The sequence below is a fragment of the Bombina bombina genome, chromosome 8, assembly GCF_027579735.1.
Source record: "Bombina bombina isolate aBomBom1 chromosome 8, aBomBom1.pri, whole genome shotgun sequence".
NCBI lineage: Eukaryota > Metazoa > Chordata > Amphibia > Anura > Bombinatoridae > Bombina > Bombina bombina.
In genome coordinates, this window is record NC_069506.1 from 37,158,473 (window position 1) to 37,180,662 (window position 22,190).

The 22,190-nt window shown below is 40.0% G+C and overlaps 1 protein-coding gene across 1 annotated transcript in view; it reads left to right on the plus strand.

Moving 5' to 3' along the window:
- Positions 1-6,180: 6,180 nt before the first annotated feature.
- The window catches only part of VWA5B1 (von Willebrand factor A domain containing 5B1), a 264,188-nt gene continuing 248,178 nt past the window's right edge, over positions 6,181-22,190 (plus strand). The window contains exon 1 of the mRNA XM_053689852.1: positions 6,181-6,319. Within this exon, the coding sequence (XP_053545827.1) occupies positions 6,181-6,319 (139 nt within the window). The remainder of the gene's footprint in view (positions 6,320-22,190) is intronic.

Below are 22,190 nucleotides of genomic sequence, written 5' to 3' on the forward strand. Positions count from 1 at the left end.
CTGTACATTTTTCTCATCTCATCAGAGCCGCTCCACTAAATCTAACAGTTGCGTTTTCACAGCACGCTGACGTCACCAGCCGCTCAGCGTGTGAATCAGGATACCGGAACAGCGTCTCTGCATCAGCTACACTCTCAGCTTGTGACCGCTCCCCAAACACTCTTACCTGAGGAACAAACCCAGCGCAATAAGGATTAATCTACCAACTAATCCAGGGGAGTAAACGCAAGTATTTGGTTTATTGATTTATGCACTTAATAACGTTATAACCACTGTGAACTTATCACCTATATGAATGATTGCACTTAATAACGTTATAACCACTGTGAACTTATCACCTATATGAATGATTATATATGAACTGCCAATAACAAAGTATCATCTCTTGTTATGCTAATTAACAAAGGATACACTTCACCTCTGCCTGTTACTTAACGGACTCTATGACCCTATTATAAATAATCCTCTGAGCCCAAAACTCTGCAATATTTCTCACTTAGTGTTTACTACAAAAAGCTCAAGTCTGATAAATTCAATCCTTAAACTCTGAACAGAGTTATATTTGTCCAAGTGTATATTACTTTACTCTTGTGACATTAAACTCTATTCTCTAATCCACTATACACAACTGTTATTCCTAAGAGGTATCAGTTCTCACTCCTCATTGGGAACTGCATAAATAGGAATACCTACAAACATATAAATATTCAGTATTTAAGACTTAGGGTTATTGCAGTATGTATGTATTTATTTATGTATGTATGTATGTATGTATGTATGTATGTATGTATGTATGTATGTGTGTATGTATGTATTTATTTATGTATGTATGTATGTATGTGTGTGTGTATGTATGTATTTATTTATGTATGTATATATGTACTGTATGTATGTATTTATGTATGTATTTATTTATGTATGTATGTATGTATTTATTTATGTATGTATGTATGTATGTGTGTATGTATGTATTTATGTATGTATGTATATATGTACTGTATGTATGTATTTATGTATGTATTTATTTATGTATGTATGTATGTATGTATTTATTTATGTATGTATGAATGTATGTATAAAATGTATGTCATTTTAGTCACTTGGTCAAAAATTCTATTGGTCAAAATTTTTACTCACACAGTTTAGATGGAACATTGCTTAACAGAAATAAACGAATAGACTCAGGCATAAATCTGCACCTTTGATAATAAATAAATCCATTCAATGTTTTTTTTTCTTGGTGTGGTTTGTTTAGCTGGTGCAGTCTCATATATTTACTCATTTCCTCCCCAGCTCATCCCTCCTCCCGTTGTCTGCTTTTCTGTTTTCTCATTCTTTGGAGCGTAAGCAGCATCCTTGGCCTTGGATATGATCCTCTGCATTGAATACAGCAGCGGTGACATTATCTCAGCAATTATATGTGAGGGAGGTGGTGATGCTCTCTTGGTGTCCGGACTTTTCCTGGCAGATATAAAGCAGTACCAAGTCCTGGCAGAGTATGAATGTAATACCCACTGCGACTGTGTGTACAAGACAGAACTTTGCACCTGCACAGAGCACACATTACTGGCACAGAGTGACAAACGGGTAGGACTGTGTTTAGTGCAAATACTGGCGCTGACTGCATCGCACAACCCTGGGAGTGTGTAAACAGACACAGCCTGATTCACTAACCATCTAGAGAACACCCCGAAGAGGGAAATGTCTGCATTGCCTACTGTAATGTTTTTGAGCAGATAAAATAATAAAAGCGACCTCCAAATATTAGCAATTCAGCTCCATAGGAATTAAATTGATTTTTATACAGTATGTAGTTCCTTAAAGTGACACAAAACCCTTTCTTTCATGATTCAGATAGAGCAGACCATTTTAAACAACGTTCTAATTTACTTCTATTATGATTTTTTCTTTGGTCACTTATCTTTTGTTGAACAGAAGGAAGGAAAGCTCAGGAAAGTGCACATGCCTGTAAAACTATATGGCAGACAATTTGCAAGAATGTTATCCATTTGCAAGCACTATTTCCTGCCATATTGTGCTCCAGAAACCTACCTAGGTATCGCTTCACAAAGGATACCTGGCTAACAACGCAAATTTGATAATAGAAGTAAATTGGAAACGCTTTAAAAAATCGTATGTTCTGTCTAAATCAGGAAAGAAAAATCCTGGGTTTCATGTCCCTTTAAATGGGCAGTAAATGTATACTTACCTGTACAGGTATACCTCACTTTACAGCGTTTCACTTTATAGCGCTTCATTTTATAGTGCTTCACTTTACAGCACTTCACTTTATAGCGCTTCACTTTACAGCGCTTCACTTTACACCGCTTCACTTTATAGCGCTTCACTTTACAGCGCTTCACTTTACACCGCTTCACTTTATACCGCTTCACTTTACAGCGCTTCACTTTATAGTGCTTCACTTTACAGCGCTTCACTTTATAGCGGTTCACTTTACAGTGCTTCACTTTACAGCGCTTCGCTAATCGCTAATACATCGCTTTGTGGAGCTGAAGTTCAACCTCCAAGGAATTTGAAACAGTGCTATAATCATCGTGAGATTGCGAGAAAAGCGACTGACACCATTTTGTTATGCACAGTTCATTCTGTTTACAGCATTACAGTGCAATCTATGGGGCCTATCTATCAAGCTCTGAATGGAGCTTGATGCCCCGTGTTTCTGGCGAGCCTGCAGGCTCGCCAGAAACAGCAGTTATGAAGCAGCGGTCACAAAGACCGCTGCTCCATAACCCTGTCCGCCTGCTCTGAGCAGGCGGACAGGAATCGCAACAATTCAACCCGATCGAGTACGATCGGGTTGATTGACACCCCCTGCTGGCGGCCCATTGGCCGCGAGTCTGCAGGGGACGGCGTTGCACCAGCAGCTCTTGTGAGGGGCTCCGGTCCCTAACCCGCTGTATCAGCGGGGTATACATGTATATTGAAAACTGTAGTATATTGAAGATGTCATTGTTTAATGCACTATGCAATTCTCAAGATATGTCAAATGAAAGGACCACTTAACACAGTAAAATAGGTGCATAATAAAAAGACAATGGAGAATGCACTTTGTCTTAGTTTCATATGAGTAGTAGATTTTTTTCTGACACATTTTAAAGTTATATTTTCCCTACCACTGCATATGTGACAGCCATCAGCCAATCACAAAATACATATCCGTATATTCTATGAATCTGGTGCCTCAGAAAGTGTGCATTTAGATAATGGACGTGAAGTAGAAAGTTGTTTAAAATTGTGTGCTCTATCTGAATAATGAAAGTTTAATTTTGACTTGAGTGTCCCTTTAAGGATTTGTGTCTCATGTCTCATACTACAATTTGCCCATGAATTATGAATTGTCTGTTGTTATAAAACATATTTGTAGTATAATATAAAATATTGGTCTAGACTTGCTAAGTATTCAGTGATCTCCCTGGTAAACGTCTCACTAAACCTTATGTTATAATGCAGCTGATTCAGTAAATGGTGAAAGAACTCTCCAAAATGAGTTAATATATGGGGCTAGATTACAAGCTAATTTATTGTATGCCCGCAAATGGGCAAATTTACCATTTTTCGGCACACGAGAAATAGCCAGCCATTAGCTTGTGATAGCAAATAGCGCTCAGAAAATTATCCAGAGATCAGCTCTCTGGTTAATTTTCTAAAAGTGCCCCAATTAGCCCCAATTTTTAATATAGTAACCTTTATTAAAAATTAAAAATGGTAGTATCTTTATTTTTTAATAAAGTAACTGCAAAAAGAAGTTATAAGGGGCTGAAAGTGGTGGGTGCAGATTGTTAGAAAAATAACGGCACAGAAAAGTGCCTTTACATAGCGTTCTATGCGGACTGTGTGTTCCCTGTAAATATATATGTACATAAATATACAGGTGGCCCTCGTTTTACAACGGTTCAATTTACACAGTTTCAGAATAACAACCTTTTTTTCCAGTCATGTGACTGCTATTGAAAAGCAGTGCATTTATTAAAATAGCTAGTAGGTGGAGCTGTCCGCTTGTGTTGCAGCAAAGCCAAGCAAGCTGAAATTAATCAGTTTAACCAGACCTGAGCTATCAAGCAGATTTCAAAGGGACAAGATCTTCCTGTCTATAACTCAGTCCAGATTGGAATGCATAGAAAGAACTGTTTGCAGAAAAATGCAAGTGAAGTCTGTGTTGTGTGATTATTTTATTAGGTTTATAATGCTGTTTAGCAAATGTTTTTGTTCATTTAACTTAGTTTATTTATATATTCTATGTTGTGTGATTATTTTATTAGGTTTATAATGCTGTCTAGCATTTAAAGTCTTCATTCCAAAGCTTTTAAAATAATGTATTAGGTGTTACTTATGACAATTTTGAGAGGGGCCTGGAACCTATCTCTCTCACTTCCCATTGACTTACATTATAAACTGGGTTTCAATTTACAACGGTTTTGATTTACAACCATTCCTTCTGGAACCTAACCCCGGCGTAAACTGAGGACTACCTGTACACATATTAACACAAAAATATATATATTTATATATTCATTTACACATATATTTATATTTGCTGCCCATCGCTCCGCGACTTAACCCCTTCGCTGCGCTAGCTCTCATGCAGTGCCTAACAAAGTGGAGCGCTAATATTGCTTTAGCGAAAGTGATATTTTGCGCTCCACTTATAATCTGGCCCATTATAAGCTAACTAGAGCTGCTTCTTTAGGAGTGCAGGGATCCCATCCAGTGGCATAATACAGGGGTCTCTGAGGTCTCAATTAGGCCCACACATCAAGGGGGCCCATCTGGGCCTTCAAATGATAGTAGCATAATGTGGGGCCCCTTGCGTGCCTCCCCTTCCTTTAAAACAGGACTCACAGTGTATGGATCTGCCTTTACAAATATAATTCCAGTGTTTCCAAGATGGTGGTCATGGTGTTGTTGTACAGAAAACCCTGCCCCATGGTTTGCACAGGAAGGTCACACAAGTGAATATTCTCTGCTGTAGAATAATTAATGAGGAAGGATGATTTGTTGTCGTACATGCTCCAATGTGGCTGGCAGCTTAGCTTCACTTAATTGAAAGTGGCCAGAAATGGCGCAACTGAAATGGGTTGTACCACCACTGCACCCATCCAACACACATATGGCTAGATTATTAGCCCCCTCACAGTTTTAGCTTTCCTTAAAATGTCCAGGTTTCCAAAAGGAAAACAGGTGTTGCCCCAACTTTGTTCACAGCCCACCTGACTCCACTCATGGGTCACCCAAACAGCCCAGATAACACCCACGGCAGTTTAGGGTTTACTAGCAGTTAGCAGAGGGTTTAACAAATTTGGGTTTATTGACATAGAGGTCTGGTGATTTAGGCATTAATAGCAGTTAGGGAGTTAGCCGTGGGGGCATTGAGATAAGGTTTATTGTAGTTAGAGGATCTGGTTGAGGTTTAAAAGTGATGAGGGGATTATGGTGATATAGGGGTGTTTAATGCAACAAAGGGCAGCAGTTAGGGACATAATATATTTTTACTTTTTGGTTAGACATTCTCTAAAGCCCCCTGGTCTGACGAGATTATCAAAGACTTCTTGTCACTAACCAGCTGTTTATCTTGCTAAGCTGGTTTGTGGATATGAATAAAAGACACCGACATTACAATATAATGCTAAAAAACGTTTTGGTGTGATATGTTTCCATGCTGGTGCGTTTTTGATAATTGGGCACATTGTGCTTGACCATACTATGTTTATAATGTTCACTGATCAGACAATTATCTTAAGTTACAACAAAAACTACTTGTAATTTGAGCACAAAAATAGAAGCGGTTTAGTTTTAGCACAAGCGTTATCAGTGTTCCATAACACTTGCACTTCTCACTCCACTTGCAGTCCACACTTTGTGTTTTTTTCTTCTTTTACCTTTTTCTTTCTTTTTTCATTTTTTTCCAAATATAATGTTATTCAAGACGTGAGGTGGTTTGTCAAGGGACTGAGCTCTGAAAACTGCAGAGGGAGATTTTATCTATCTACCGAGAACTCATTACTGAAGTTTTCTATCTGCTTCAGTTTCATAGCTAAGCTACTAGATAGAATTCTGCTTATGTACGTCAGGTTTTTAATTTATTCTAAGAAATATCACATTAACACAAAAGCTGTATAATAAATGCTGATTGCTTCTTGCAGGCGGTCTGCAGACAGGAGGATGCCTGGGCTCCTGAACCGTATCACTGGGGCCCCACTGCCATTAACAGCAGCCGAAATTAGCGCCTGTGTAAGTGGATATGCCTTGGGGATGACTGCGTCACTTACGTATAGTAACCCAGACACTCAAGCCATCGAAGGTAATTCATTCTACTGTTACTATCAGTGTGATCTGTTCACTAAACCCTGTTAATATGCCTATCTGTAATATATCCTTTCCTGCTAGACCACTTACTGCACCCAATTACTGCAGGTATTGGTACTAGACCACTAAATTTAACCAATCATTGCAGGTATCTATACTAGACCAGAGTTCTTCAAACCAAGGGGTGGGACCCATTACTGGGTCTCAACACTATGCTTACTGGGTCGCGAATTCTGTGTGTGTTGTAGGAGAGTGGTTGTTGTGTGTTGTAGGAAAGTGTGTGTGATGTGGGTGTTATATGAGAGTGTGTGTGGTATGTGTGTTTTATATAAGAGTGTGTGCGGTGTGAGTGTTTTATATGAGAGTGTGTGTTTGTGTGTTATATGAGAGTGTGTGGTGTGGGTGTTATAGGAGAGTGTGTGGTGTGGGTGTTATAGGAGAGTGTGTGTGTTTTATATGAGAGTGTTGTGTGTTATATGAGAGTTATATTGTATGAGAGTGTGTGTGTTGTATGATGGTGTGTTGTGTCTGTGTTGTATGAGAGTATGTGGTGTAAGTGTTGTATAAGAGTATGTGGTGTGAGTGTTGTATGAGAGTGTGTGTGTTGTGTGTGCTGTATGAGAGTGTGTGGTGTAAGATTTGTATGAGAGTGTGTGTGTTGTTTGAGAGTGTGCATTGTGTGAGTTATATGAGAGTGTGTGTGTTATTACCTTTTACAATACTTTTAAGTTTGACTACAATCAGGAATAAAGAATGCACACATTTTATTCCCGTTGCCATAAATTGCAGCTACGTACCTTGTTGTATATTGCTTCATAAATTTTCAGACTAAGGCCTCTATGTATCAAGCTGTCAACCGCAAATACGCTGGAATTCCACAGCGTATTTGTGGCGAGCCTGATTCGCCTTAGTTATCAAAGGCTAGAGACCGGCAAAAGTAGAATTTTGTGACGTAACATACGATCCGGCGGACTCAGTCCGACACAGATCGATGGTTACGTCACTCCAGATGTTCCGAACACAAGTTCGGCACAATCTGACTACTTTTGGAAGTTATCAAGATCCTACCAGGTACGCTCGCCACTTTTCCAGCCCAGCGTACCTGGTTTTCAATCCGCCGCCCTGGGGCCAGCGGATGCCATAGGAATCAATGGGAGTCTGACAGCAGCGAAAGCTTATGTTCGCTGCTGCCCGATATCCTATTGATTCCTATGGGAAATGTCTACACCTAACACCCTAACATGTACCCCGAGTCTTAACACCCCTAATCTGCCCCCCCCTACACTGCCGCCACCTAATTTATACGTATTAACCCCTAAACCGCTGCTCCCGGAGCTCACCACCACTCTAATAAACTTATTACCCCATAACCGGCGCTCCCGGACCCCGCTGCAACTAAATAAAGTTATTAACCCCTAAACCGCCGCTCCCAGACCCTGCCGCCACCTACATTATATTTATTAACCCCTAATCTGCCTCCCCTACACCGCTGCAACCTACATTATATTTATTAACCCCTAATCTGCCCCCCTACACCGCCGCCACTATATTAATTTTATTAACCACTAAACCTAACCCTAACCCTAACACAATATTATTTAAATTAATCTAAATAAATTTATTATTATTAACTAAATTATTCCTATTTAAAACTAAATACTTACCTATAAAATAAACCCTATCGCCTAGATTTAGAGTTTTGCAGCCAAGGGGGTGCGTTAGCTACGCATGCTTTTTTCTGGCCGCACCTTTTAAATACCGCTGGTATTTAGAGTTCACAGAATGGCAGGATTTTCAGTGCGTTAGGCTCCAAAAAGGGAGCGTAGAGCATAATTTAACGCCACTGCAACTCTAGATACCAGCGGTGCTTACGGACGCGGCCAGCCTCAAAAACGTGCTCATGCACGATTCCCCCATAGGAAACAATGGGGCTGTTTGAGCTGAAAAAAAAACTAACACCTGCAAAAAAGCCGCGTTCAGCTCCTAACGCAGCCCCATTGTTTCCTATGGGGAAACATTTCCTACGTCTGCACCTAACACCCTAACATGTACCCCGAGTCTAAACACCCCTAACCTTACACTTATTAACCCCTATTCTGCCGCCCCCGCTATTGCTGACACCTGCATATTTTTTTTAACCCCTAATCTGCCGCTCCGTAAACCGCCGCTACTTACATTATCCCTATGTACCCCTAATCTGCTGCCCCTAACACCGCTGACCCCTATATTATATTTATTAACCCCTAATCTGCCGCCCCCAATGTTGCCTCCACCTAACTACACTTATTAACCCCTAATCTGCCGACCGGACCTGAGCGCTACTATAATAAATGTATTAACCCCTAATCCGCCTCACTCCCACCTCAATAACCCTATAATAAATAGTATTAACCCCTAATCTGCCCTCCCTAACATTGCCGACACCTAACTTCAAGTATTAACCCCTAATCTGCCGATCGGAGCTCACCGCTACTCTAATAAATTTTTAAAACCCCTAAAGCTAATTCTAACCCTAACCCTAACACCCCCCTAAGTTAAATATTATTTTATTCTAACGAAATAAATTAACTCTTATTAAATAACTTATTCCTATTTAAAGCTAAATACTTACCTGTAAAATAAACCCTAATATAGCTACAATATAAATTATAATTACATTGTAGCTATTTTAGGATTAATATTTATTTTACAGGCAACTTTGTAATTATTTTAACCAGGTACAATAGCTATTAAATAGTTAATAACTATTTAATAGTTACCTAGTTAAAATAATTACAAAATTACCTGTAAAATAAATCCTAACCTAAGTTACAATTAATACCTACAATTATCTACAATTAAACCTAACACTACACTATCAATAAATTAATTAAATAAAATACCTACAATTATCTACAATTAAACCTAACACTACACTATCAATAAATAAATTAAATACAATTCCTACAAATAAATACAATTAAATAAACTAACTAAAGTACAAAAAATAAAAAAGAACTAAGTTACAAAAAATAAAAAAATATTTACAAACATTAGAAAAAAATTACAACAATTTTAAACTAATTACACCTACTCTAAGCCCCCTAATAAAATAACAAAGACCCCCAAAATAAAAAAATGCCCTACCGTATTCTAAATTACAAAAGTTCAAAGCTCTTTTACCTTACCAGCCCTTAAAAGGGCCCTTTGCGGGGCATGCCCCAAAAAATTCAGCTCTTTTGCCTGTAAAAAAAAACATACAATACCCCCCCAACATTACAACCCACCACCCACATACCCCTAATCTAACCCAAACCCCCCTTAAATAAACCTAACACTAAGCCCCTGAAGATCTTCCTACCTTATCTTCACCACGCCGGGTTCACCGATCGATCCAGAAGAGCTCCTCCGATGTCTTGATCCAAGCCCAAGCGGGGGGCTGAAGATGTCCATGATCCGACTGAAGTCTTCATCCAAGCGGGAGCTGAAGAGGTCCATGATCCGGCTGAAGTCTTCATCCAAGCGGGAGCTGAAGAGGTCCATGATCCGGATGAAGTCTTCATCCAAGCGGGAGCTGAAGAGGTCCATGATCCGGCTGAAGTCTTCTATCAAGCGGCATCTTCAATCTTCTTTCTTCCGGATCCATGTTCATCCCGCCGACGCGGAACATCCATCTTCACCGACGACTTCCCGACGAATGACGGTTCCTTTAAGGGACGTCATCCAAGATGGCGTCCCTCGAATTCCGATTGGCTGATAGGATTCTATCAGCCAATCGGAATTAAGGTAGGAAAATTCTGATTGGCTGATGGAATCAGCCAATCAGAATCAAGTTCAATCCGATTGGCTGATCCGATCAGCCAATCAGATTGAGCTTGCATTCTATTGGCTGTTCCGATCAGCCAATAGAATGCGAGCTCAATCTGATTGGCTGATCGGATCAGCCAATCGGATTGAACTTGATTCTGATTGGCTGATTCCATCAGCCAATCAGAATTTTCCTACCTTAATTCCGATTGGCTGATAGAATCCTATCAGCCAATCGGAATTCGAGGGACGCCATCTTGGATGACGTCCCTTAAAGGAACCATCATTCTTCAGTTGGACGTCGTCGGAAGAAGATTGATCCGCGCTGGAGGTCTTCACGATGGAGCCGTTCCTCATCGGATGAAGATAGAAGATGCTGCTTGGATCAAGATGGTTGCCGGTCTGGATCGCCTCTTCTTCCCGGATAGGATGAAGACTTTGGAGCCTCTTCTGGACCTCTTCAGCCGCAGGATTATGGATTGCCAGCTCCCGCTTGGGTTGGATGAAGATTTTGGAGCCAGGACCGATCGGTGATACCCGGTGAGGTGAAGATAAGGTAGGAAGATCTTCAGGGGCTTAGTGTTAGGTTTATTTAAGGGGGGTTTGGGTTAGATTAGGGGTATGTGGGTGGTGGGTTGTAATGTTGGGGGGGGGTATTGTATGTGTTTTTTTACAGGCAAAAGAGCTGAATTTCTTGGGGCATGCCCCGCAAAGGGCCCTGTTCAGGGCTGGTAAGGTAAAAGAGCTTTGAACTTTTGTAATTTAGAATAGGGTAGGGCATTTTTTTTATTTTGGGGGGCTTTGTAATTTCATTAGGGGGCTTAGAGTAGGTGTAATTAGTTTAAAATTGTTGTAATATTTTTCTAATGTTTGTAAATATTTTTTTATTTTTTGTACTTTAGTTAGTTTATTTAATTGTAGTTATTTGTAGGTATCGTATTTAATTAATCAATGTATTGATAGTGTAGTGTTAGGTTTAATTGTAGGTAATTGTAGGTATTTTATTTAATTTATTTATTGATAGTGTAGTGTTAGGTTTAATTGTAACTTAGGTTAGGATTTATTTTACAGGTAATTTTGTAATTATTTTAACTATTTTAGCTATTAAATAGTTCTTAACTATTTAATAGCTATTGTACCTGGTTAAAATAAATACAAAGTTACCTGTAAAATAAATATAAATCCTAAAATAGCTATAATATAATTATAATTTATATTGTAGCTATATTAGGGTTTATTTTACAGGTAAGTATTTAGCTTTAAATAGGAATAATTTATTTAATAAGAGTTAATTTATTTCGTTAGATTTAAATTATATTTAACTTAGGGGGGTGTTAGGGTTAGGGTTAGACTTAGGTTTAGGGGTTAAGAATTTTATTACAGTGGCGGCGGTGTAGGGGGGGGCAGGATAGGGGTTAATAAATTTATTATAGGTGGCGACGGTGTAGGGGGGCAGATTAGGGGTTAATAACTTTAATATAGGTTGTGGCGGGGTCCGGGAGTGGCGGTTCAGGGGTTAAACTATTTATTTTGTTGCGGCGAGGTCCTGGATCGGCAGGATAGGGGTTAATAACTTTATTATAGAGGGCGGCGGTATAGGGGGGGCAGGATAGGGGTTAATAGGTATAATGTAGGTTTAGGGGTTAATCCATTTGTTACAGTAGCGGCGAGATTCGGTCGGCAGATTAGGGGTTAATAATTGAAGTTAGGTGTCGGCGATGTTAGGGAGGGCAGATTAGGGGTTAATACTATTTATTATAGGGTTATTGAGGCGGGAGTGAGGCGGATTAGGGGTTAATAACTTTATTATAGTAGCGGTGCGGTCCGCTCGGCAGATTAGGGGTTAATAAGTGTAGGCAGGTGGAGGCGACGTTGAGGGGGGCAGATTAGGGGTTAATAAATATAATATAGGGGTCGGCGGTGTTAGGGGCAGCAGATTAGGGGTACATAAGGATAACATAGGTAGCGGCGCTTTGCGGTCGGCAGATTAGGGGTTAATTATTGTAGGTAGCTGGCGGCGACGTTGTGGGGGGCAGGTTAGGGGTTAATAAATATAATATAGGGGTCGGCGGTGTTAGGGGCAGCAGATTAGGGGTACATAAGTATAACGTAGGTGGCGGTCGGCAGATTAGGGGTTAAAAAAATGTAATAGAGTGGCGGCGATGTGGGGGGACCTCGGTTTAGGGGTGTATAGGTAGTTTATGGTTGTTAGTGTACTTTAGAGCACAGTAGTTAAGAGTTTTATAAACCGGCGTTAGCCCAGAAAGCTCTTAACTACTGACTTTTTCTGCGGCTGGAGTTTTGTCGTTAGATTTCTAACGCTCACTTCAGCCATGACTCTAAATACCGGAGTTAGAAAGATCCCATTGAAAAGATAGGATACGCAAATGACGTAAGGGGATCTGCGGTATGGAAAAGTCGCGGCTGGAAAGTGAGCGTTAGACCCTTTCCTGACTGACTCCAAATACCGGCGGTAGCCTAAAACCAGCGTTAGGAGCCTCTAACGCTGGTTTTCACGGCTACCGCCAAACTCTAAATCTAGGCCTAAGATAGCTACAATATAACTAATAGTTAAATTGTAGCTATTTTAGGATTTATTTTTATTTTACAGGCAACTTTGTATTTATTTTAACTAGGTACAATAGTTATTAAATAGTTATTCACTATTTAATAACTACCTAGTTAAAATAAATACAATAATACCTATAAAATAAATCCTAACCTAAGTTACAATTACACCTAACACTACAATTAAATAAATTAAATTAATTAACTACAATTACCTACAATTAAATACAATTAAATAAAATAAACTAAAGTACAAAAAAACAAACACTAAATTACAGAAAATAAAAAAATTACAAGAGTTTTAAACTAATTAAACCTAATCTAAGCCCCCTAATAAAATAAAAAAGCCCCCCCAAAATAATAAAATTCCCTACCCTATACTAAATTACAAATAGCCCTTAAAAGGGCCTTTTGCGGGGCATTGCCCCAAAGTAATCAGCTCTTTTACCTGTAAAAAAAGAAATACAACCCCCCAAACATTAAAACCCACCACCCACACACCCAACCCTACTCTAAAACCCACCCAAACCCCCCTTAAAAAAACCTAACACTACCCCCTGAAGATCACCCTACCTTGAGCCGTCTTCACCCAGCCGGGCACAAGTGGACCTCCAGAGGGGCAGAAGTCATCATCCGATTCGGGCAGAAGAGGGTAGAAGACTTAATCCAGGTGGCATTTTCTATCTTCATCCATCCGGAGCGGAGCGAGTCCATCTTCAATCCATCTGACGCGGAGCATCCTCTTCCATCGACGTCCTAACGAAGAATGAAGGTTCCTTTAAATGACGTCATCCAAGATGGTGTCCCTTGAATTCCGATTGGCTGATAGGATTCTATCAGCCAATCGGAATTAAGGTAGGAAAAATCCTATTGGCTGATGCAATCAGCCAATAGGATTGAGCTCACATTCTATTGGCTGATTGGAACAGCCAATAGAATGCGAGCTCAATCCTATTGGCTGATTGGATCAGCCAATAGGATTGAACTTCAATCCTATTGGCTGATTGCATCAGCCAAAAGGATTTTTCCTACCTTAATTCCGATTGGCTGATAGAATCCTATCAGCCAATCGGAATTCAAGGGACACCATCTTGGATGACGTCATTTAAAGGAATCTTCATTCTTCGTTAGGACGTCGATGGAAGAGGATGCTCCGCGTCAGATGGATTGAAGATGGACCCGCTCCGCTCCGGATGGATGAAGATAGAAGATGCCGCCTGGATGAAGTCTTCTGCCCATCTGGAGGTCCTCTTCTGCCCGGATCGGATGAAGACTTCTGCCCCTCTGGAGGTCCACTTGTGCCCGGCTGGGTGAAGACGTCTCAAGGTAGGGTGATCTTCAGGGGGTTAGTGTTAGGTTTTTTTAAGGGGGATTTGGGTGGGTTTTAGAGTAGGGTTGGGGGGTTGGGTGTGTGGGTGGTGGGTTGTAATGTTGGGGGGGGTTGTATTTCTTTTTTTACAGGTAAAAGAGCTGATTACTTTGGGGCAATTCCCCGCAAAAGGCCCTTTTAAGGGCTATTTGTAATCTTGTGTAGGGTAGGGAATTTTATTATTTTGGGGGCTTTTTTATTTTATTAGGGGGATTAGAGTAGGTGTAATTAGTTTAAAATTCTTGTATTTTTTTATTTTCTGTAATTTAGTGTTTTTTTTGTACTTTAGTTCGTTTTATTTAATTGTAGTTAATTTATTTAATTATTTTAATTATAGTGTAGTGTTAGGTGTAATTGTAACTTAGGTTAGGTTTTATTTTACAGGTAAATTTGTCTTTATTTTAACTAGGTAGTTATTAAATAGTAAATAACTATTTAATAACTATTGTACCTAGTTAAAATAAATACAAAGTTGCCTGTAAAATAAAAATAAATCCTAAAATAGCTACAATGTAATTATTAATTATATTGTAGCTATCTTAGGGTTTATTTTATAGGTAAGTATTTAGTTTTAAATAGGAATTATTTATTTAATTGTAGTAATTTTATTTAGATGTATTGAAATAATATTTAAGTTAGGGGGTGTTAGGGACCGGGTTAGTGTTAGACTTAGGTTTAGGGGTTAATATGTTTATTATAGTGGCGGCGGTGTAGGGGGGGCAGATTAGGGGTTAATAAATATAATGTAGGTGGCGGTGGGCTCCGGGAGCGGCGTTTTAGGGGTTAAACAATTTATTTAGTTACGGCGGGGTCCGGGATCGGCAGGATAGGGGTTAATAACTTTATGTAGTTGGCGGCGGTATAGGGGGCAGCAGATTAGGGGTTATTAGGTATAATGTAGGTGACGGCGGGATCCGGGAGCGGCGGCTTAGGGGTGAATATATTTATTATAGTTGCGGGGGGCTCCGGGAGCGGCGGTTTAGGGAGTAAAACTGTATTTTATAGTGTGGGTGCTTAGTGACAGTATAGCATGAAAGCTGCGAATAAGCCAAAGAGCAGCGAGATTGATGACTGTTAGTTAACAACAGTCCGCTGCTCATCGCACCGTACTTGGTGCGTGGCTTTTTGACAGCTTTCTTGATAAATTTGGCGAACGTATTCAGGTCCGTGGTGGCGATGTTAGGCGATCTTAGGCGAGCGTATTGGGGCCGTTGAATGCAGGTAAGTAGACAGCTTGATAAATAGAGGCCTAAGCATAAAAATAGGGTTGTGATGGTATGTGGTATTATGGCACTGGGTCTTGGGAATAAAAGTTTGAAGAACTCTGTACTAAACCACTTAATGCACCCAACCACTGAAGGTATCTGTACTAGACCACTAACTGTAACCAATCACTGCAGGTATCTGTACTAGACCGCTAAATGTAACCAATCATTGCAGGTATCTGTACTAGACCACTTACTGCACCCAACCACTGCAGGTATCTGTACTACACCACTTACTGCACCCAACCACTGCAGGTATCTGTACTAGACCATTAACTGTAACTAATCACTGCTTGTATCTGTGCTAGACCACCTACTGCACCCAATCACTGCTTCTATCTGTGCTAAACCACTTACTGCATCCAATCACTGCAGATATCTGTACTAGACCACTAACTGCACCCAATCTCTACTGGTATCTGTACTAGACAACTCACTGCACCCAATTACTGCTTGTATCTGTACTAGACCACTTACTGCAACCAATCACTGCAGGTATCTGTAATTGACCAATTACTGCTGGTATCTGTTCTAGAACACTTACTGCACCCAATCACTGCTGGTATCTGTACTAGACATCTCACTGCACCCAATTACTGCTGGCATCTGTTCTAGAACACTTACTGCACCCAATCACTGCTGGTATCTGTACTAGACATCTCACTGCACCCAATTACTGCTGGCATCTGTTCTAGAACACTTACTGCACCCAATCACTGCTGGTATCTGTACCAGACCACTAATTGCAACCAATTACTGCAGATATCTGTACTAGACCACTTACTGTACCCAGGCATTCCTTTTTACTAGACTATTCATCATAAACAGTCACTGTAACTGCCTGTAAAATGACTACCCACTACATCCAGTCTATGCAACTACCCTTTCTAATCTTCCCCCTGCTCCTAGGCCCAAATTACGTGTGGAATGCTAACAATTACGATCAAGCAAAAAGGTTTTTTCCACGGGTGTTTGCGCGCGTCTGGTTTAGTGCTCATATTACAAGTTGAAAGTAAACGTGATTGATTGAGCGCAATTGAAGTTAACGCTTGTTGGGTTAGCGTGTCCTAAGAGCTCTTGTTAACTGTTTTGGGAAACAAAAAAGTGTCACAAAACACATCAAAAATAAATTACAAAATACACTTACAATCATAATAACACAATCGAACATTGAGATACATATACATACATGTCTAAATCTGTATGGCCTAGATTTGGAGTTCGGCGGTAAAAGGGCTGCTAACGCTCCGCGGGCTTTTTTCTGGCCGCACCATAAATTTAACTCTGGTATCGAGAGTTTAATCAAATGCTGCGTTAGGCTCCAAAAAAGGAGCGTAGAGCATTTTTACCGCAAATGCAACTCTCGATACCAGAGTTGCTTACGGACGCGGCCGGCCTCAAAAACGTGCTCGTGCACGATTCCCCCATAGGAAACAATGGGGCTGTTTGAGCTGAAAAAAAACCTAACACCTGCAAAAAAGCAGCGTTCAGCTCCTAACGCAGCCCCATTGTTTCCTATGGGGAAACACTTCCTACGTCTGCACCTAACACCCTAACATGTACCCCGAGTCTAAACACCCCTAACCTTACACTTATTAACCCCTAATCTGCCGCCCCCGCTATCGCTGACCCCTGCATATTTTTTTAAACCCCTAATCTGCCGCTCCGTAAACCGCCGCCACCTACGTTATCCCTATGTACCCCTAATCTGCTACCCCTAACACCGCCGACCCCTAGATTATATTTATTAACCCCTAACCTGCCCCCCACAACGTCGCCGACACCTGCCTACACTTATTAACCCCTAATCTGCCGAGCGGACCTGAGCGCTACTATAATAAATGTATTAACCCCTAATCCGCCTCACTAACCCTATCATAAATAGTATTAACCCCTAATCTGCCCTCCCTAACATCGCCGACACCTAACTTCAATTATTAACCCCTAATCTGCCGACCGGAGCTCACCGCTATTCTAATAAATGTATTAACCCCTAAAGCTAAGTCTAACCCTAATACTAACACCCCCCTAAGTTAAATATAATTTTAATCTAACGAAATAAATTAACTCTTATTAAATAAATTATTCCTATTTAAAGCTAAATACTTACCTGTAAAATAAATCCTAATATAGCTACAATATAAATTATAATTATATTATAGCTATTTTAGGATTTATATTTATTTTACAGGCAACTTTGTAATTATTTTAACCAGGTACAATAGCTATTAAATAGTTAAGAACTATTTAATAGTTACCTAGTTAAAATAATAACAAATTTACCTGTAAAATAAATCCTAACCTAAGTTATAATTAAACCTAACACTACCCTATCAATAAAATAATTAAATAAACTACCTACAATTACCTACAATTAACCTAACACTACACTATCAATAAATGAATTAAACACAATTCCTACAAATAAATACAATTAAATAAACTAGCTAAAGTACAAAAAATAAAAAAGAACTAAGTTACAGAAAATAAAAAAATATTTACAAACATAAGAAAAATATTACAACAATTTTAAACTAATTACACCTACTCTAAGCCCCCTAATAAAATAACAAAGCCCCCCAAAATAAAAAATTCCCTACCCTATTCTAAATTAAAAAAGTTACAAGCTCTTTTACCTTACCAGCCCTGAACAGGGCCCTTTGCGGGGCATGCCCCAAGAATTTCAGCTCTTTTGCCTGTAAAAAAAAACATACAATACCCCCCCCCCAACATTACAACCCACCACCCACATACCCCTAATCTAACCCAAACCCCCTTAAAGAAACCTAACACTAAGCCCCTGAAGATCTTCCTACCTTGTCTTCACCATACCAGGTTCACCGATCCGTCCTGGCTCCAACATCTTCATCCAACCCAAGCGGGGGTTGGCGATCCATAATCCGGTCCAGAAGAGGCTCCAAAGTCTTCCTCCTATCCGGCAAGAAGAGGACATCCGGACCGGCAAACATCTTCTCCAAGCGGCATCTTCGATCTTCTTCCATCCGGAGCGAAGCGGCAGAATCCTGAAGACATCCAGCGCGGAACATCCATCCGGACCGACGACTGAACGACGAATGACTGTTCCTTTAAGGGACGTCATCCAAGATGGCGTCCCTCGAATTCCGATTGGCTGATAGGATTCTATCAGCCAATCGGAATTAAGGTAGGAATTTTCTGATTGGCTGATGGAATCAGCCAATCAGAATCTAGTTCAATCCGATTGGCCGATCCAATCAGCCAATCAGATTGAGCTCGCATTCTATTGGCTGATCGGAACAGCCAATAGAATGCGAGCTCAATCTGATTGGCTGATTGGATCAGCCAATCGGATTGAACTTGATTCTGATTGGCTGATTCCATCAGCCAATCAGAAAATTCCTACCTTAATTCCGATTGGCTGATAGAATCCTATCAGCCAATCGGAATTAGAGGGACGCCATCTTGGATGACGTCCCTTAAAGGAACAGTCATTCGTCGTTCAGTCGTCGGTCCGGATGGATGTTCCGCGCTGGATGTCTTCAGGATCCTGCCGCTTCGCTCCGGATGGAAGAAGATCGAAGATGCCGCTTGGAGAAGATGTTTGCCGGTCCGGATGTCCTCTTCTTGCCGGATAGGAGGAAGACTTTGGAGCCTCTTCTGGACCGGATTATGGATCGCCAACCCCCGCTTGGGTTGGATGAAGATGTTGGAGCCAGGACGGATCGGTGAACCTGGTATGGTGAAGACAAGGTAGGAAGATCTTCAGGGGCTTAGTGTTAGGTTTCTTTAAGGGGGTTTGGGTTAGATTAGGGGTATGTGGGTGGTGGGTTGTAATGTTGGGGGGGGGTATTGTATGTTTTTTTTTACAGGCAAAAGAGCTGAAATTCTTGGGGCATGCCCCGCAAAGGGCCCTGTTCAGGGCTGGTAAGGTAAAAGAGCTTGTAACTTTTTTAATTTAGAATAGGGTAGGGAATTTTTTATTTTGGGGGGCTTTGTTATTTTATTAGGGGGCTTAGAGTAGGTGTAATTAGTTTAAAATTGTTGTAATATTTTTCTTATGTTTGTAAATATTTTTTTATTTTCTGTAACTTAGTTCTTTTTTATTTTTTGTACTTTAGCTAGTTTATTTAATTGTATTTATTTGTAGGAATTGTGTTTAATTCATTTATTGATAGTGTAGTGTTAGGTTAATTGTAGGTAATTGTAGGTAGTTTATTTAATTATTTTATTGATAGGGTAGTGTTAGGTTTAATTATAACTTAGGTTAGGATTTATTTTACAGGTAAATGTGTTATTATTTTAACTAGGTAACTATTAAATAGTTCTTAACTATTTAATAGCTATTGTACCTGGTTAAAATAATTACAAAGTTGCCTGTAAAATAAATATTAATCCTAAAATAGCTATAATATAATTATAATTTATATTGTAGCTATATTAGGATTTATTTTACAGGTAAGTATTTAGCTTTAAATAGGAATAATTTATTTAATAAGAGTTAATTTATTTCGTTAGATTTAAATTATATTTAACTTAGGGGGGTGTTAGTGTTAGGGTTAGACTTAGCTTTAGGGGTTAATCAATTTATTAGAATAGCGGTGAGCTCCGGTCGGCAGATTAGGGGTTAATAATTGAAGTTAGGTGTCGGCGATGTTAGGGAGGGCAGATTAGGGGTTAATACTATTTATGATAGGGTTAGTGAGGCGGATTAGGGGTTAATACATTTATTATAGTAGCGCTCAGGTCCGCTCGGCAGATTAGGGGTTAATAAGTGTAGGCAGGTGTCGGCGACGTTGAGGGGGGCAGATTAGGGGTTAATAAATATAATATAGGGGTCGGCGATGTTAGGGGCAGCAGATTAGGGGTACATAGGGATAACGTAGGTGGCGGCGATTTGCGGTCGGAAGATTAGGGGTTAATTATTTTAAGTAGCTGGCGGCGACGTTGTGGGGGGCAAGTTAGGGGTTAATAAATGTAATACAGGGGTCGGCGGGGTTAGGGGCAGTAGATTAGGGGTACATAAATATAACGTAGGTGGCGGTCGGCAGATTAGGGGTTAAAAAATTTAATCGAGTGGCGGCGGTGTGGGGGGACCTCGGTTTAGGGGTACATAGGTAGTTTATGGGTGTTAGTGTACTTTAGGGTACAGTAGTTAAGAGCTTTATAAACCGGCGTTAGCCAGAAAGCTCTTAACTCCTGCTATTTTCAGGCGGCTGGAATCTTGTCGTTAGAGCTCTAACGCTCACTTCAGAAACGACTCTAAATACCAGCGTTAGGAAGATCCCATTGAAAAGATAGGCTACGCAAATGGCGTAGGGGGATCTGCGGTATGGAAAAGTCGCGGCTGAAAAGTGAGCGTTAGACCCTTTAATCACTGACTCCAAATACCAGCGGGCGGCCAAAACCAGCGTTAGGAGCCTCTAACGCTGGTTTTGACGGCTACCGCCGAACTCCAAATCTAGGCCTATATGTATATATATATATATATATATATATATATATATATATATGTTTATATGTATGTACATATGTATTAATTTATTTATATATATACCGTATTGTTCCGCATATAGGTCGCACTTTTTTCCCTTGATCTGTAGCTTTAAATTTGCAGTGCGGCCTATATGCGGGGCGCGGCCTATAATCGGGTGCTTTTCGGCTAAATCGTACATGCGCAGTATGGCCGAACTTCCGGTGCACCCTGTGGCCTTATGGGTAATGTAGTCCGCCGGAGTTGGGTGGTTTTGCGAGAGGGACGATAGTTGGTAGGTTTGGCAGGACACTCATATGCATTAGCCACCGCTGTGAAGATGCAGTAATGCTGAGAACAGACAAATGAATGAGGAGGGATGAAGTGGGCAGAGCACAAGGGACATGTGAGTCAGTTGCGATACTGATATTTTCTGGTAAGAAACAGTTTTGTTTTTTTTGCCCTCACATCATACCTGCTAAAATAAATAAAAAATTGCTTTAATACGATATGTTAAAATAAAACAAAGGAAACATGCTGTACTCCTTAGTGCTGATGATTTCAAATGGGAAAAAAGCCTTTATTCAACCATTAAAGCTGTAATGGCTGAATAAAGGTTTTTTCACATTTGAAATTACGGTATTAAGGAGTGCAGCATCTTTCCTTTGTTATATTCTATACTCTTGGGAAAGTGGAAAAGGATCCCCTGGGAGCTAGCACCCTGCATTGGCCCTCATTGCTTGCACATTTGGGAATCCAGGTCTCAATCACTTGCAAACTTTGCAGCTTGTGCAACTAATGTGCATATTTTCTTTAAAATTACATTTCTTCAAAATGGCACCAAACTTTAAGGGTGCGGCCTATAATCAGGTGCGGCCTATATTCGGCACAATATGGTATTTAGAGACATACTGTAAATATATATAGTTTTAAATAATAATAATATATAGAAATACATATTTTAAAATAAAAATACCTTTTCTTCTATGTGAAGAACATTGGAATGTAAAGTATTCGTAACTCATTTCAGGCTTAGTGCTGGTAGTTCGTTCCTGATAGTGCACTTCTATCTGAGTGTATTAAAGGGATACTAAAACAACAATTTTTCATTAATTATTATTATTTAAGCAACTTTCTAATTTCATCAAATTTTCTTTGTTGTCTTGCTATCCGGCTTGGCGTCAACTGGCCCGCACGGCTATTGGCTAAGAGGTAAAAAACGTCACCTCACTGCAAAATATTGTTCTGCCATGGGCTGCCTGAGGAGCTCAGTGCGGTGAAAGCTTCGAACAAAAAAAGGAACTTTCAGCATGAAGTATTTTAAAATTCATGTCTGAAAGTCCCTTTTATTTGCTCCACTGGTAATTCCTAGCGTTTTACAAATGCTAGGATTCACTATCACTTTAAGGGGCCTATTTATAAAAGTGTC